Source organism: Citrus clementina, unplaced genomic scaffold (assembly GCF_000493195.1).
Source record: "Citrus clementina cultivar Clemenules unplaced genomic scaffold, Citrus_clementina_v1.0 scaffold_1, whole genome shotgun sequence".
NCBI lineage: Eukaryota > Viridiplantae > Streptophyta > Magnoliopsida > Sapindales > Rutaceae > Citrus > Citrus x clementina.
Window position 1 is genome coordinate 1165400 of NW_006263303.1, and position 13510 is coordinate 1178909.

At 34.8% G+C, this 13510-nt stretch overlaps 2 protein-coding genes across 2 annotated transcripts; both read left to right on the forward strand.

Moving 5' to 3' along the window:
* The first annotated feature begins 3547 nt into the window (after positions 1–3547).
* On the forward strand, positions 3548–5132 carry LOC18053751 (probable CCR4-associated factor 1 homolog 7). Its single transcript, XM_024178428.1, has 2 exons — positions 3548–3806; positions 3903–5132. Exon 2 carries the CDS (start codon positions 4085–4087, stop codon positions 4907–4909), a length of 825 nt encoding a protein of 274 aa, XP_024034196.1. The 5' UTR covers positions 3548–3806; positions 3903–4084; the 3' UTR covers positions 4910–5132.
* Positions 5133–7273: 2141 nt separating this feature from the next.
* On the forward strand, positions 7274–10559 carry LOC18053752 (cytochrome b561, DM13 and DOMON domain-containing protein At5g54830). The gene has a single exon (XM_006450242.2). It carries the CDS (start codon positions 7630–7632, stop codon positions 10342–10344), a length of 2715 nt encoding a protein of 904 aa, XP_006450305.1. The 5' UTR covers positions 7274–7629; the 3' UTR covers positions 10345–10559.
* The last annotated feature ends 2951 nt before the right edge of the window (positions 10560–13510 follow it).

The following is a 13510-nucleotide window of genomic DNA, read 5'->3' on the forward strand; positions in this document are numbered from 1 at the left end:
CCATATCTAACATCCAGAATCAAAGAGCTTGGGGAACAAACTTGGCCATTAAGAGTCAATAGTCGCATAAGCAACCTTGATCAGAGTTGCATTCTTCTCAGGACTTGACGATGATTCCATTCTCATGTGGAGAACGAGAGAAGCAGAGGTGCAAGCCAGCTCTTCGTTCGACATTTTCCTCCAACAAATATAAGTACTTAAATCGGTGCCGGAGATGAAAGTGAAGGCCTTGGCTTTAACACAAATTTTCACCATTCATACCCATAATCAATCTCTCACAATAACTAATTGAATGAATTGTTTAAAAGATAATGACGATGGACGAACACATAAGCATATTAGTGTGGTGGGAATCCTGTTTGAACACTTCCAAACTCATGATCGGGGCCGCCAATTCCGGTTCCGTTTCGTTCCACAGGACACGCAGAGATGGGGGTAGCCGCGGCCCGGTTTGAACGCCGAAAAATAGACAAAATCGGAGCCGTTTTTGAAATTTTACCGTTTTAAAGTTTAGGGTTTAGGAACACTTCCACTTAATATGCACATGCCTTTTGTAGAGTACTATTAAGATATTCCTCGATTATTTTTTATACCACCTATTGGTATCAAAATCGGCTTCACCAATTGTTTCTGTGACGATCTACTACAACAGTCATTTCACAGCTCGTAATTTTTCAAATATAATACTTTCGGGCTTCATATCAACTAGACGCTATAAAAAGAAAAGCAGTTATGTGATTGAAATTTTTATGTCCATGTAAGTTTACATCACAGAGTCCACATTAAGTTTACATCACAAAGTCCACCAAAATGAAGCATCTATCTCAAAACCAAATGTGAAAACACAAACTACTTACATACCCGTTGTCAATGACAGTTTTCGGCTCACCAATAATAAGAGGATCAACTTTTGTTCTCCATAATACATCTATACACCCCCTAAATTCATACTCCATTAATTGATTTGAATGCCACATGGAATGTATATTTCCACTTTGATATGTTACTCTCTGATGTCTACGAACAACCTTAAGTACCGCATCCTCGAAATCCTTGTTTAGAATTGAAAACTGTAAAATATTTGATAGACACTAACTATTAGGGGCGTTGGATTTCAATCCAAGAAACCATAAATGATTCTTTTATATATATATATATATATATGTGTGTATGTATGTATGTATGTATCTGTTTTTAAAATCATCATTGTCTAAAATGAAAATACTTCAATCTCAATTTAATTCATTTATTAAATTGACCATTAAAGTTTTGAGTGAAATATAATAATGTCATTAGCCATTGGTTTGTGGTTGTGAATTGCAATCACCAATTCACCACAATGTAGAGATACAAAAGATGAAAAAAAAAAATTAATTATGACGGAGATGTTCTATTATAAGGATTGAGATTCATTTGTGAGCTGATCTGTTTTATTAATTTTTAAAGATTCATTTACATATGTCTTCATTTGTAATAAAATAATTAGGACTGATGTATCCTTTTTCCTTTTTTTTTTTTCTTTTTCATTTGTCTTACGTATTAGAATATTATTTTCACAACTCTGTTGTTTAAGAAGATCAAAGAGAATAAAAATAAAGAAAATAAATCTCGCCGTCGAAAACAAAAAGCTACATGTTGTCATCTCCTTATAAGGTAAACAAAAAGCTGGTATCAGCATCGGATCCAATCCTACATCCACTATCAGTTAACGATAACTTTATGTTCTAGCTGAAATTTTAGTCGTGACATCTATGAGAAGAAGCAATAAAACCTTTAATCGTATATTGGTCAAGTTGCAAAGGTAACTCGATTAATTACATCTTAGTCGTGGAAAATAATTGTTTACATAATTGCCTACTATAAAAGTGGAAAATAATTGGTCAGCAACGAATGACCAAATTCATTGATTCAGTGCGGCACACGAAGAGCACATTTGCTTATTTGTCACCTCCTACGAATTTTATACGGGATTATCTTCATACAATTCTCGCGACACATGGTATTCATTTATTAAAAGTTTTGATAGTCAATCTCTACTATGATATAAAATATTATAATTAAAAGAAAAAAACAAATAATTGTTTCGATTAGTGAGGGGCACGACTGCATACTTTGTCGATAATGGGCAAAAAAATAGTATTGTGATTGTTCGTGAATGGAAATCAATATGTACTTCTCTTTGTCCGGCAGACGATTTAGATATGTTACTTTATTAAGGCCTCCCGACTCAAAAGCAAATTTTAAGATGAAAAAAAGGTAAATACTAAGTTATATTTAATGTAACTTATACCATTCACATCATATACTGTTCATGTGAGTGGATGTAAGTTACATTAAATTTAACTTAGGGGCTCCTTGAAAAGAATCCATATTCGTGATCAAAAATGGTTTTCTTAAGTTATAGTACAATCAAGCTTTTGTAGAAATGAATAACAGAACAATAGAGCTGTAACCCTATAAAAAAAATGATATTTCATGGGGGTAGAATTAGTCGATGATGTCAAGACATATTTTAATATTAGTGATATATGCCTATAAATTTTTAGTAATAATACAACTATAAGTTATGATGCAAACTAATATGGCATCACATAATTAATTAATTGAAAAATAGATAATAAAAATAAATTATATGGACTGTTGTATTTTTTAATTCAACCAATCGTAATATACTATATTATGTTGTATAATAGTGTTTGTGGTTATAACATTACACTTTTATAAAAAGCCGAAGACATGTATTCTATTCGTCCGTGCGTTCTATTGACAATCTTTTCTAATTTTCTTATTTTACGAGTCATTTGTTTTGTTACAATTACATCTCATATGAAGAAGTAAATTGAGATCTCTTTTAGACTACTATTAAACCCTCACCTAGTAGCTTAAACTTATGCAATTTCATATCACAGTTACCGACAATCGACACTCGAAACCATTTATTATTATTATTTTCAATTCACATGATCATGTGTACACCATTAAAGGATGCGTACAAGTAGTTTGGTTTTAGAACACAATAATTGAACTTGACTCTGCCTCGTCCACGCCTCTAAAAATGTTCACACAAGCGCCGCTCTTGTTATCTCCAATTTTGGGGCAAAAGGAAACAACAAAAAAAAAAAGAAAAATCCAATTCTGTGAAAGAGACCCATCTAGGAGACACTTCCTCGAACATTCATCATACCACATTTTAATTGACACGGTGACCAAATGGTGAGAATTTTAACAAGGTCCATGCTTATTATTGCTTACCTCAAATAAGACTTAAATTTTATTTACTCCTCAATTTGGATTTTATGTATAGATTTCTCTGTCACCATCCGAGTTAATTAAATTTATAATAATAATAATTCACACATTTTAGAAACGCTTTTTTTCAATTTGATATACTTTAGAATATATGTTAGGCCAAATTTTAGGGGCTTTGGGAGTCATTTTGAATTGATTGTGGAATTGTGAATTTGTGATCCACTCATTAGCGATCATAATACAAGAGTTTAAAACGCGCTCCGGAGTTTTAACTTTTAAATCAGTCAAAAGTTTCGACTCAACGAGACGCCGTCGTTTTAACGAGCGTTGTGGTTTAAACGACAGCGTTTGACCGGTTCACTTTCCCATTTTATCTCACTGTCCTATCAGTTCTACTTCTAACGCCCCCAGGCAAGGCAACGGATTCAAAACAAAACCCTCGGGATATCTTCTCTTCTCTCTCCTCTCGCAATTCGTTGACCTCAAAATTTTTCTTCGAAAGAACACGAAATCACTCAAGATCTGTTCGCTTCGAGTTTTAATTTCATCAATCCAAGGTCAGATCTTGTTCATTCACTCATCTCACTCCCTTCACTTTACTTGCTTTCTTAGGGTTTCAAAAAATCTAATTTTTTTCCCATGTCTTCTTACAGATCTGTTGAGAAGTGTTGAAACGGTGACGTTTCTTCCAGCGGAGAGAACCCAGTTCAGGTTTTTGAGGTTTCGAGTTACTTATGATCTGTTTACGGATCTGGGCGTTTTAGTGTCTATCTTGTTGGTTGGTATTGTTGTTGTTGTTGTGTTCAGTTTAGGTTTAAAATTTGCTGTCTTGGAAATGTCGGTTTTGCCTAAGGGGGGCGATGAAATTCAAATTCGAGAGGTGTGGAATGATAATCTCGAAGAGGAATTTGCTTTAATTCGTGAAATTGTTGATAAGTATAACTATATAGCCATGGATACGGAGTTCCCAGGCGTGGTTTTACGTCCCGTGGGAGCTTTTAAGAATATTAATGATTATAACTACCAAACGTTGAAGGATAACGTCGACATGTTGAAGTTGATTCAATTGGGTTTAACATTTTCGGATGAAAATGGGAATTTGCCTACTTGTGGGACTGACAAGTTTTGCATTTGGCAATTCAACTTTCGCGAGTTTAATTTAATTGATGATATTTTTGCTAGTGATTCAGTTGAGTTGCTGCATCAGTGTGGGATTGATTTTAAGAAGAATAATGAGAAGGGTATTGATGTGAACCGCTTTGGTGAGCTTTTGATGTCGTCGGGGATTGTGTTGAATGATGTTGTTCGTTGGGTCACGTTTCATAGTGGGTATGATTTTGGTTATTTGCTTAAGTTGTTGACTTGCCGGAGTTTACCCGATACCCAAGCTGGATTCTTTGAATTGATCAATATGTATTTTCCTGTAGTATATGATATCAAACATTTGATGAAGTTTTGCAACAGCCTTCATGGTGGGTTGAACAAGCTTGCGGAGTTGTTGGAGGTAGAACGAGTTGGGATTTGTCATCAAGCAGGTTCAGATAGTTTGCTCACTTCCTGCACATTTAGGAAGTTGAGGGAAAACTTCTTCAACGGCTGCACAGAAAAGTATGCTGGTGTACTGTATGGTCTCGGTGTCGAGAATGACAAGACTAATTAAAAACAAATAATTGGGAAAAGGTTCATGGATATTTGTAGACTACTCAAGTGTGAAACTCTGTTTTCTCTTTGTATACTTTGGCAAAAGATTGTTGTTTTAGTTGTGACTTCTGCTGTTTGTTGCATTGTAACCGAAACCTTGACTGGTTTTGTAGTTTCAGTTTCTTGTAAATTATTGCAGTTAGTGTTTCAATAATAATCATAATGATTCTCAACTTATTTTACGGTGATTCTTTTCTATCATATTCTTCCTTTTTCCCCATCTTGTGGTTGATGATGTCATGTTTATGCTGCCGAGATGTAGTTATCTCCTCGTAGATCGTCTACTTTTGAACTTTTTCCTCCCTTAACCTTGATACATCTTTCACGTATAGCTTGGGAAATCTTTGTCACTCTTAAATTCATTTGACGTTTGAGCACATGAAACCTGTTCACAAGCTCTTTATATTGGAAGAATAGCTAAACGTGTCCCACGGAGGAGAGAGGGTGGTTCTGCCTTGCCAATCAGACACTGTCCTTGTAGTGACGAGCTCAAGTTCTGCAGGGATGTGACAAATTCAAAATCCAGAATGGGCCCCAGTTGAAGATTTGACTTCAGGACAGGTGTGTGTAATACAGTATTATTTGAAAGAATGACCAGTGGCATTATTGTTATATAATAAAAAATATTTTACACTTGTTTGGGGATTTAGACTAGGTGAACATTGCTGCAGATATGGTCTGTAAGTTGTTTTGTTTTTCTCTGAATGAAGTGAGCTTTTTTTCCTTCTCTGGGTGGCAATGTACTGGAAGAGTAAATCTATTAAATGGAATTATCATTTTTTATTTTTTTACTGTTGCATGGTGTTCTTGTTGATGTATTTCTTTCAACTTCAGATAAGATATCTTGAAACTGATGTTGCAGCATTCAAAAGCTTCACCACAAGAGTCGGTAGCTGTCAAACATCAATCTTTGGCTGTCTCAATGGGAATTTGGATGCACATCCTTGGTGTGAATTAGGCTGAATATTTGTTGTTACACTCATGGTCAAGTTTTATAACACTGGAGATGAGATTACTAGTATTTGATGTGAGGGTGAGTTATTGTAAACTTAGTACACTTGGATTCTCTAATATTTGAATCCTGTATCTTTGAATTGTCGTCTGGTTGGCTTGTTACTGTTCTGTACTTTCCAGCTCGGCCTGAGAAGCTGAGTTTGCTTTTGATGGAGCCATGGTTGTTTACTGTTATGCTATTTCGATGGTGTTCTTCTTAGTTATTTGATTATATTTGCTATGATAAGTATAGTAGCTGGATCTCTTAAGAAATTCACCTGAAGGATGTGTGGGGAGTCTGGGGACGGCTTTCGTTCTCCTTGGTTCTGGTTGTTGACCAAGTTACCTTTTGTCCGAATGTCAGTACTGTGCTCTTTAATTGTATTTTTAACCAAGTCTCGGTGGGGAGCAGAAGAGAAATTGAAATTCCCCCAATTGATGGGAAGAGATTGGATGGCAATTTGCAGCAGCACTAGAGAATAGTGAAAATCTTGCTATATGTACAGATGGCCAAGATGCAAGATTGTGGTTGGTCAAATTTCCGAAAACTTCCAAGATTGCAAATAATTGTCTTTAGCTAAAATGAGCTCTGTTAGTCTTTTTGAACCTTGGTTCAGAGTTTCCCAATTTGTGCAACACTCCGATTCCAAGGGCTTTCTGAAATTCCTATGCGTAAGCAAGCTCACAAGTTTTATGGCCGCATAAACAAACTAAAGAAGACAAATTAATTGTTGATAGTTGGCGGTTGGCACTTGGCAACAACTTCGTTTGTGATGATGATGAAGCCACGGAAAAAGAACTTCGTTGGACGATCTTAAGTCTAGACGTTGCCTAATCGAAATACTTCTCCTTTATTCCTATTTTAATAAATTAAGTTTCGTATTGCTTTGCTTGCTTTATTCTCCACTCATGCACATCACCTTCCATACCTTGTTGAGTCACTACTAAAAAGCACACCTTTTTTTATATTATCATGCCATTAATATGGTTTTTATGTGAGCGTTGACTGTCAAATTTTTACACTCTGGCCACCCTTTTCAAGTTGGGTCGAAGTCTCGTTCGAGTCTATTTTAGGAGACTCGATAAGTTTTCATTCTCCACCAAGTAAAAGAGATTTAAGGGTTACCAATTCCAGCCACCCCTCCATTTGTGAACAAACTGCAATTCACCCTATAAGTTTTGAAGGTTACTACAAATGCAGGACTAATAGTATGGGGTTTGCTTTTATGACTTACAAAACAACTGGGGAGGCTTTGATGTTTGATAATAAAATGAAGGGGTTAACCGAAGTTTACATTTTATTAATAAAATGTTGGACAGGTGTCATTGGTAGTTCATTCTCCTGGTCCTGGTACAAGGATTCTAGTAAGATTCGGACAAAAATCTCGATGAAATCACGAAACTGCCATTCTCCCACCATTCCGCGGTCATTTTCTCTCTCTCTTTCTCCCCCCCTGCCTGCCTTGCCTAGCCTCCAATTCCAAATTTCCAAACGGTTGAAAACAGAACCCTCCAGCGTAAAGGCCGAGTACGCGACTGGCTTTCTCCACTGAGTCAACTCACCAATTCTCCAACAGCTCAGCCATTCTTCAATTTTCCCCCCTCCCTAAAAGATATTACAACAATTTTTTTTTTCTATTTCTTCCATTCGGATCCAAATCAGATCCGGATCTTATTCCTTCCCCCATGCTTCGAAGAATAAAACCTCCGATCCTACTGCTACTATTCCTCCTCTACTTTTTAACCCTATCTTGCTCCGCGGATCCGGTTAAAAAATGTAACAAAACGTCGCCGTATACCGGACGCGAGTACGAGCTCTCCATGGTCCAGCACCAATTACGTGGAGTTGTTTCCGTGATCGACGATTGCTCATTTAGGGTTTCGCAATTCGAGATGTTATCTGGGTCGGACGTCCACTGGTGGGGCGCCAACGCTACCGATTTCGATAACATTACCAGCGGCTTCATTGTCTCCGATCACAGCCTCAACGAGACTTATAAAAACGCCACCTTTACTGTCCTTTTGTTGGAGAACATCACGTGGGAGCAAATTCCCGTGCTTTCCATCTGGGACTCGTTCACGGCTTCCGATTTCGGCCACATGGTTTTAAATGGGTCCGGTTCGGGTATCACATTGAGCTCTGGACTGGCCCCATCGCCGACGCCCAGTTCGACTCGAGTTTTGGGAGCGCCTACAATGTTCGATAACTGTAAGGTGTTGTCAAAAGAGTTTAGAATTAGATGGACGTTGTATGCCGATGAAAATTCGATTGAGATTGGTTTAGAGGCTGCCACCGGGACCCAGAATTACATGGCGTTTGGGTGGGCCAACCCGAATGCCACTTCCGGGTTTATGCTTGGTGCTGACGTGGCGATGACCGGGTTCAAGCAGGAGGGATTGCCATTTGTTGATGATTTTTATATTACAAAATATAGTGAATGTGTTAACAAAGATGGTTCTTATTCTGGGGTTTGTCCTGATGCAATATATGAAGGAAGTGATTCGGGTGGATTGGTGAATAATACTAGGTTGGTTTATGGGCATAGAAGAGACGGGGTGTCATTTATTAGGTATAAGAGACCGTTGGTATCCAGTGATAAGAAGTATGATTTCTCTGTGAATTATACTGAGAACATGCAGGTTGTTTGGGCGTTGGGTTTGTTGAAACCGCCTGATACTCTTACACCGTACTATCTTCCCCAGAATCATGGGGAGCCTGAATCAGTTACTTATGGACATTTGGTGCTTAATGTATCGGAGCATGTGAATGATTGTTTAGGTCCTTTAGATGCAGAAGATAAAGAAGATCAGGATTTGATTATTGCTGATGCTAATGTTCCACTTGTTGTGGTGACAGGGGAGGCTTTGCATTATCCGAATCCTCCTAATCCTGCGAAAGTGTTTTACATTAATAAGAAGGAGGCTCCGGTGTTGAGAGTGGAAAGAGGGGTGCCTGTAAAGTTTTCAATACAGGCTGGGCATGATGTTGCACTCTATATCACTTCGGATATTCTTGGTGGGAATGCATCTTTGAGGAATGTGACTGAGACTATTTATGCTGGAGGGCCGGAAGCTGAAGGAGTTAAAGCCAGCCCTATGGAATTGGTTTGGGCTCCGGATAGGAATACGCCTGATGAGGTGTACTATCAATCTTTGTATGATCAGAAAATGGGTTGGAGAATTCAGGTGGTTGATGGTGGTCTATCGGATATGTATAATAACAGTGTTGTTTTAGATGACCAGCAAGTTACCTTTTTCTGGACACTGTCAAAGGATAAGGAATCAATATCGTTTGCTGCTCGTGGTGAGAAAAAAAGTGGTTATCTTGCGATAGGGTTTGGCAGTGGAATGGTGAATAGCTATGCTTATGTGGGTTGGATTGATGATATCGGGAAAGGGCACGTAAATACATACTGGATTGATAGTATGGATGCTTCTGGTGTGCATCCCACAGTTGAGAATATGACATATGTTAGGTGCAAATCAGAAAATGGCTTCATTACATTGGAGTTTACGCGTCCATTAAAACCATCATGCAATCACAGTCACAGAAATAGTCCAAAGTGTAAGAATATTATTGATCCCACAACTCCGCTCAAAGTGATATGGGCAATGGGTTCTAGCTGGACAGATGGTCATCTGACTGAAAGGAATATGCATTTTGTCAAAAGTCAAAGGCCCGTTCGAGTGTTGCTTTTGCGTGGTTCTGCAGAGGCTGAGCAAGATTTACGACCGGTTTTAGCTGTACATGGGTTTATGATGTTCCTTGCCTGGGGTATTTTGCTTCCTGGTGGAATATTGGCTGCTAGATACTTGAAACATGTGAAGGGTGATGGGTGGTATCAAATTCATGTTTACTTGCAGTATTCAGGATTAGCAATTGTCCTACTTGCGCTTCTTTTTGCAGTCGCTGAGCTTCGAGGTTTCTATGTCAGCTCATTACATGTTAAGTTTGGGATTACTGCTACAGTTTTGGCCTGTGTACAACCATTAAATGCTTTTGTAAGGCCTAAGAAACCAGCAAATGGAGAGGAGATTTCATCAAAAAGGCTGATCTGGGAGTACTTGCATTTCATTGTGGGCAGATTTGCCATTATTGCAGGAATTGTGGCACTTTTCACTGGGATGAAACATTTAGGAGAAAGGTATGGGGGTGAAAATGTTCATGGACTAATTTGGGCTCTTATAGTATGGTTCTTGATAGTTGCATTGATAGTCGTATATTTGGAATTTCGTGAAAAGCAGCGGAGAAGAGAGAGAATATTTGGAAGAAGCAATTGGGTTTTGGGTAACCTAGAGGAAGATGATTCTACAGATCTACTGAGCCCGACCAGGGATCATGCAGAGAAAAGTCTGCAACGTGGAATGATGGAAGTTCAGTTAGAGCCTCTGAACAGATAGCTATTGTTTGATAAAATATTGCTACTCATCATCAGTTTTTGAAATTCTCTAATCATACAGGGGATAGCTGGCCAGTTTATTGGCTTATGAGTTTTGTTCGGTGTAAGAGGGGCTTGCTTACATTTCATTGTGGTTGCCTCCATCGGGTAATTGCACAAGGTGAATTTTGTATACTTGATACATCCTTTTATAACATAGTGGAAAGTTACATTTTTCGGTTCTCTGACATTGATAAAATGCAGCTTCTTTTTGCATTCTGTGTTAGCATAGCTTAGGTACTTTTGGTTCCTTTGTTCTTGAAGTATGTTCTGCTCAAGCCAAGGTGAAAACGGTGTTTGTGTAAAATATAAGATGCTAACGAAAGAAATACTCCATAACATTTCATTTCGGTTTGCATTTTTATTAGTTCTTGTTTTTTTTTATTAGTTCTTGTTTTCTTGCAATATGAACTACTGCCTTATGTACTATCGATTCTGTTTCAAAACTCACCACTTGGAAAAAAATTTCTTGTGAAGTTTATGGCAGAATGGTACGTTATCCATTTGATTTATTAACAAATTATTCTATTTATCCATGTATCCTGAAGGGTATGTTGCTATTTTGAAATGTTCATTTACTTCTTTTCAGAGTAATACTTATCACACCCCTATGGTATCCTTGTAAAACCCCATTTTTTGAATCATGTTTGTGTAGCAAGAGAAAATTACATAAAAGGAGTAAAGGACTTTTATGAATTTAATTAAAAGTGTCTTTGCAAATCATGAACCCTAACGATCTTTATATCCTAATATATTATATAATTGATTTTTTTTTTATAAAATTAAGATATTTTTGAATCAATGAAGAAATAAACCACTTAATAAAGGTTTTTTTTTTTGAAAAATGTGTTTATAATTTAGTTGATTTATTCTACATGATAATAAAATTAATAAGAATTCTATTGTATTTTTTTAATCTTTTTTTGCAATTTTATTCAAGAAATGACTGTAAATATAAAAAGTGGGGTCTTATAAGAATTTTAAAGCGGTGTTGGAAGCCCAACCCCTTTTTTTTTACGGTCGTTTTGGGCCTGAGGACTGAGGGGCCGAAATGTCAATTAGACATCTAAACAAATGTCAATTATAAAAAAATAATATATCTAGTGAAAATAATTATTATAATTATTTAAATGGTAATTATTCATTTAGTTCCTAAATTTTAATTTAATAGTTCATTTAATCCTTATGTTTAAAAAAAAATATTTTTACTGTTAAAAATGTTTCACTCTTACTCTTATTTTTTTCTTTTTACAATAATACCCTTACAACAAATCTTGGGGATATTAATAATAAAAAAAGAAAATGATAATTTATCAAATTAACTTTAAAGTAACATAAAAGTTTATTAAAACTTTTCTATTAATATTTTACTTTTAGGATTAATTTGGTAAATTATTTTTTATAAAAAAAATATTAGCAAGATTGTTGTAAGGATATTAAACATTGTTCTAAGTTAGTTGATATTAATTTAATTATAAATAATTATTAGTAAGATTGTTTCTTAGGTACAAAAAAAAAATACTAGTTCTTTCATACATATATTTATTGGTTGATTTGCTGATTAACCTTTTTATAGATAATTAATTAATGTCAAAAACATTGTTGGAGGGATAATATTGTAAAAGAAAAAAAGGGTAAGAATGCAACATCTTTAAGTGAAACAATAATTTAATTTCTTTTTTTTTCATATAAATACTAAGCAGTCACTTAAGTAAAAATACAATGACTAAATGAATATTTATCCTTTTTTAAATAAATACTATCATAGGTGAGGCTATTTGTATGCTAAAAATTATTTTGGATACTTTGATTTTATTTTTATTTTTTTACAAAAATAGCTACCATGTGAATTACTTAGTATTAAAGATAACTTATTATAAATCAATATTACATAATCACTTTGAATACTCATATATTATATTCAATGTTCAATGCATAATTCTTATGCCTTAAAATTTTTTATTTACAACATCTTGATCAATACTTAGACAACCAATGAAGAGATCAATATTTTGAAAAAAAAAATTGACTACAACGTATATGTGATTTTTTTTTTAAATAAAATGAAAGAGGTATTATAAAACAACCTTTTTTTGGGTCTTCTTTTTGGTCTTGTTTTTTGTTTCTTTTTTGGTAGTTATATTATTATGCACTCATTGCAAATTGTTCTCGATGCAAAATCTAATATTGAACAGAAATAAACAAAAATAATAATAACTAAAATTGCGTTAAATAATTTATTTATACCTTGTTTGATCATATTGTTGTAAGTATATGTTAAGTCTCTTAAAATTATGTGTGTTGAATAGTTTTATTAGTGTTTTAAGTAAGTAAAGTTAATTAATTTAAATAGTTTAATTGAGGTTTTTTTTCTATTTTAAAGTGTGTACAAAGCAAAACTTAATTTTTTTTGGGAAAAGGACAAACATACCTCCAACGTTTAGATAAAGGGACAAAAATCCCCATAACATTTCAAAAAAGACATTTACACCACATTCACTAACGGAAACAATAACTTTTAACAAAAATTACCGTTATACCCTTCCAACATATAAAAAAAATTGTTGATTTTCCAATTTGTCCATATATTATTAATAAAATTATAAATATACCCTCATTACCCAATTCCTCTATTTAAATTTTTATCAAATTCCCTCTTCAAGCCAAATAAATTTAATTCATTACTCAAGAATAAAAATAAATAAAATTGGTTATTAATGTTAACTTGTATTTCAATTAATACCATAATAAAGAACATAAAAAATTAGTTATAAATATACAAGTTTAAATGATAACATGTGGAGAATTGTTAAATATACAAGTTTAAAATTTAAATAAAATTTTATAGTATCAATACCACAAGTTAAACTTGTATATATTTTTTTATATGCTAGAAGGGTATAACGGTAATTTCTCTTAAAAGTTACTGTTTTCATTAGTGAATGGGGGTGTAAATGTCTTTTTTGAAACGTTAGGGGATTTTTGTCCTTTTGTCTAAACGCTGGGGGTGTGTTTGTCATTTTTCCATTTTTTTTTTAAATCAACATATGAGTGATTGAGTGTACAAAATAATAAAGTATTAAAATAACTTTCAGAGTGTTAATAACCCCACCATATCTCACACTGTC

Excerpts from the sequence above, each read along its gene's own strand:
- LOC18053751 (XM_024178428.1), top strand. The coding sequence starts at position 4,085 with ATGTCGGTTTTGCCTAAGGGGGGCGATGAAATTCAAATTCGAGAGGTG.
- LOC18053752 (XM_006450242.2), top strand. The coding sequence starts at position 7,630 with ATGCTTCGAAGAATAAAACCTCCGATCCTACTGCTACTATTCCTCCTC.